This window comes from Sceloporus occidentalis, unplaced genomic scaffold, assembly GCF_023333645.1.
Source record: "Sceloporus occidentalis isolate IW3139 unplaced genomic scaffold, rSceOcc1.0.p SCAF_11, whole genome shotgun sequence".
Taxonomy (NCBI): domain Eukaryota; kingdom Metazoa; phylum Chordata; class Lepidosauria; order Squamata; family Phrynosomatidae; genus Sceloporus; species Sceloporus occidentalis.
The window spans coordinates 11,278,086-11,282,764 of NW_028316991.1; the positions used below are offsets into that span (position 1 = coordinate 11,278,086).

At 41.1% G+C, this 4,679-nt stretch overlaps 1 protein-coding gene across 1 annotated transcript; it reads left to right on the plus strand.

Moving 5' to 3' along the window:
- Positions 1 to 3,161: 3,161 nt before the first annotated feature.
- LOC149305571 (pleckstrin homology domain-containing family F member 2-like) lies at positions 3,162 to 3,905 on the plus strand. The gene has a single exon (XM_089477464.1). It carries the CDS (start codon positions 3,162 to 3,164, stop codon positions 3,903 to 3,905), a length of 744 nt encoding a protein of 247 aa, XP_089333590.1.
- Positions 3,906 to 4,679: the final 774 nt, after the last annotated feature.

A 4,679-nucleotide genomic window follows, 5' to 3' on the forward strand; every position in this document is an offset into this window, starting at 1 on the left:
ATTAGAGTGAAAGCTGTAAATCGTTCTGTCTGATGTTACGTATAAAGCGCTTTTAACGTTAAGTAACAAAAGTAGCACAGTCAGCAGCAATATTGCGCGTCCAATATATTGCGACCGTCTCCTTTAACCGCTTTGCTTTATTTCTTTTTCTACATAAACCCACAAGTGTATGAAACGCAGGACCATCTGATGAGTCTCGCGCTTACATAGGGGGGTTGTTGTATTTTAAGTGGCAGTTGTGATGTTGTTGGACGCGTCTCCGTATCACTACTGTACGTGTCCACAAGATTTCGCGAAATGAAGTGGTTTCAAGCTTTGCTAGAATGCTCGAGAACCTTGTTCCATCATGACGAACTTGATGCGGTTTATTCATTAAGTTTCCCTTTCACTCTCGCTATACATCAAGGCCAAATCCCTGTGATCTGATCAAATTAATAGGTTGCCACAAATTGGAAAAAGGTAGTAAATGTGTAATCGCTCCATGCCTTTGCATGGCTGATCTGAACCTGCACAATGTGTAGCTTAATACTCGTTGAGTTTTTAGAGGATTGACCCACATTATCTATGCATTATTAGGGGCCAACACAGACCTTTTGCAAGTGAAACTCACTGGGGTTTACCCTAGAACATGCATAGTGATATGAGGAAGTTGAAATGCTCAGCACTTTTGTTTATCTCCTTTAGTGAATACGCTCATAGGGGTATCTGACCTCCCTATAGTTGTTCTGCGTTAAACCCTAGTATAGACTCTAATCAGGGGTTTGACCTCCAGGTGCGTTATCTTCCCATTTTTAAAGGTAGTTTTGTGAAATCACTGACGTAACATGCATTTAACCGTTTATGGCCTGTTCGTGAGGGAGCCAGCTAGCCATTTTTGTGACCATGAAGCGCTGATCGGACTTGTGAACTCCATGATGGGAGACCCCAAACAAGTCATTTAGACTGGTATTTGGCACCAGGGTGTTTCCAGGAGCCGAGGAGCTGAATGGTTTTACTGTGACAGCAATTCAGAGACGGTTAAAATAAAATAAAAAATCTGCATAATGTTTGGAGTTCTAGGTGTGGCGCTTTCTGTGACTGTATCCGCTTACGTGTGTTTATAAATCTGTACTACGTCTGTCTATTTGGACCCTACTCTTTGTTTAAAGCTGTGCTCTACCCATTGTATGCGCGTTAATGCATGTCTATGCTCTGTCATTCTTACCCCCTTACAAAGCCATGGACAGATTACACATTAACTACCCTTCTCCATTTTCTGACGGCCTGTTGCATACTGTCATAGGGTTAATATCTTGCCACACATGCACTTGTTTTGAATGGTAATCCCCCCCTTAACATTTCAAAAGCCACTGATCGTTTATTGTATGAGCTAACATCATCCTATAGAGACTCTTGAACTGATCGCGTGTATGTTTTGATCAGTGCTGACCTTGTTATTGACATGATTTCGTATCATGTGTCTGCGGTGTATGTTGACATTGCCAGACAATGTCGTTTCAGTGGGTTAGGTCTCGGAGCTCTTTATAGTCGTGTTCTCCTTTAAGTACTATAGGTATAGAAGAATGAGAGCTGTGCATTCAGTAGGATAATCTCTGTATTGTTGGTTTTATTGTGATCTTCTCTCCATAAATCAGTGGAATATTCCTGGTGATTGGATCGTTCAGTTGCATGCTATAGGGCTCTTCAAAGACATCCAGTCCTCTATCTACTCGGCACCCTGAATGGGTCACTCAAACAATAGTCCTCAATCCTCATGTGCATGTGGTGTGGAGGGCTTCTGCAGCCACGTCCTGATGGCTGTGTGTTAATTCCCAAGAATCCTCTTAATGTTTTCTTAAATAAACGGATGTCCTTTTTTGCCTTGGGGATCACTTAGGGACGCTGCTTGTTTTCTTACCCAGCAGATACTTCCGGTCACACAGCACCGCGGGGTCTTGTGCCTCGCTCTCCTAGTGCATTCTTTTGTAGCAACCAGCCTTCCAGAATGTTGTGTAGAGAGATCCTCAATGATCTCAAAACGTTTTGTGTCGGGGCATATTAAAGCCGTATCCAATTGTTTAAATGATGTTGCTGGAGGCCTAACTTCTAATGGTTTTTATACATTTTATATATTTATTGATTGTAGCTAGGAAGAAATGCCCAATTTTTGTCCAGCCCTACCTGTGGTGGTTGTGGCGAGATTATATTCTCAACACGGTTATATAAACGCGTTATACATGTAAAGGCGTGTTGCTGAGCAAAATAGATTCTGCTACGTGAAAATGTCAGACCTCGTTTATCTGTTTGGGTCTACCACACAATGTTATGGTTTATTCAGTGTCTGAGAAGTAGAATCTGGGACTTGATGGTTTTGGGGTTTTTTGCATGTAGAAATAGGACACTACAGAGGTGAAGAGCATTTGCACTTTGGCCTCAAGTTCTAAAGGGGTCTAGCGTCCCTGAACTCGTTTTGACCCCTCTCCATAGTTTCTGGGAGATCTGTGCTTCTTACCTGGTTCTTCTGCTTCAGGTTTTTAGGTGTAAATATTTAATGTCTATCTGCCTTTGCGGTTTTCACTTCCCTTTGTGCTAAAACCATGGTTTCCATCTACAAGTGACAGTCTCACTCAACACTTTGCTGAAAAAGAAAGAAAAGGAAATGTCGCTTAAATGAGAGAAACATGAAGGAAACCATGATTGTTTGAAATTCACTTTGCATTGTTTTCAGCCGTCTGTATATTAGGTTTTCTTGGTTTTCAATGAGCTTTAGTGGGAAAGCTGCTTGTTTCTGATATAAGATGGTAGCTGCAAATCTGCATATGTGTATGTTAGGAGTGCTAATGCAACTAATGTACTCGCCCCTGGTTTCTAGAATCAGGACCCAGAAGACAACCCATTACAGTGGCCCTGTTGACACTGGCGAATCACAAAAGTCTGTGCTGGTCAAAGTGGTCTAGAAGTTAGGAACCAGGCCTACAACTACAGCTTGATATTATTTAGGAGTCAGACAGGGGTACTGGGGTGCAGGCTTCCTGGCTCTGCCGATTTGTTGCGCCCTGCATCAGACTTACTGATAAGATTTCCCATGTTAGTTCATGTCATTATGTGACTTATTTTTGTGTCTACTTATGCTTGTGTTCTGACATGTTTGATATGTTTCTCCTTCAGGTTTCTTAAAGAAGATGGTGGATCGTTTAGTACATAGCGAAGCTAACGCAAGGCGTATTAACCAGGTGGAGAGCTGTTTTGGAACAGCTGGCCAACCTTTAGCTATACCTGGAAGAGTCCTTATCGGAGAAGGCGTGTTAACAAAGCTTTGTAGGAAGAAGCCGAAAGCCAGGCAGTTTTTCCTGTTTAATGACATCCTTGTTTACGGTAATATTGTCATACAGAAGAAGAAATATAATAAACAGCACATAATTCCCCTTGAGAACGTTACAATTGACTCTGTCCCAGATGAAGGAGACCTGCGGAATGGGTGGCTTATAAAGACTCCTACAAAATCGTTTGCCGTGTATGCTGCAACGGCTACCGAGAAGTCCGAATGGATGAATCACATTAACAAATGTGTATTTGATTTGATATCGAAAAGTGGAAAGACTCCTAATAGTGAACATGCTGCAGTCTGGATTCCAGATTCAGAGGCTACGGTCTGCATGCGTTGTAAGAAAGCAAAGTTTACAGCGGTAACCCGCAGACATCACTGCCGGAAGTGTGGATTTGTTATTTGTGCACCTTGCTCCGAGAAGAAGTTTCTCCTCCCCAATCTGTCCTCGAAGCCCGTGCAGGTTTGTGATTTCTGCTACGATTTACTGTCCAGTGGTGAAGTGAACTGCCAGCCATGTAGATCGGACTCTTTTTCCAACTCTCCAAGATCTACAAACCATTTGTCTGATGACGACGACGACGAAGATAGTAGTGACTAAACTTCAAGAAAAACTCTTATGTTTTGGTGTGAGCTGCTTCAAGAAGGTTTTTTTTTTTTTTTTTTTCTTCATCTGTTAACCCTGTTTTTGCCTGAGAATATACAACTTAGATGTGCCTGTATGAAAGAAATACTTCAGGGATAAAATGTCGAAATCGCTAAAAACGTGTTACTTCGGCTCAGTGTGTTCCGGTTCTGAAATACTATAAGACGTTGAATCTGTGGCTTTTCAACTCTTGAGATATCTAATTCGTTTGGAATTGGCAGCAGGTGCATCCAAACGCTTACGAAGTACAACCTTTTCGCCTCTCTGATGCTAAAACGAGCTGCCATATTGTATTGTGGAAGTAAGCGTTCAGCAATCGTACAAGAGCAGCCGCGACGTGCCTTATCACAGCTAAAATGAGGGTTTTATGACTTAATCAGATGCATGGTGCTTGATTACATTTTATAGGAATAAAGTATCACTCTACATAATATAAAGAGATCCTCCAATTTGTGAAATGTTTGTATTCATTTCTAACAACTAATTTTATTCAAGTATGTTTTTTATAGAAGTTTTTACAATATAAACCACAAAGAAATAGTTTCCTATAACCTTCTCTAGAGCAACTGACCAATGAAATACTGTTATTAAAAAAGCAACCTTGCTTTGGTAGCACTTATAAATAGACTTAAGTAAATTGGCCAGACATGATAAATGCCATAATGTAACATAGTTACATTGCTTTATTTCAGTCGTGCTGTGTGCATGATAGTGTATTTTTCAATCTAT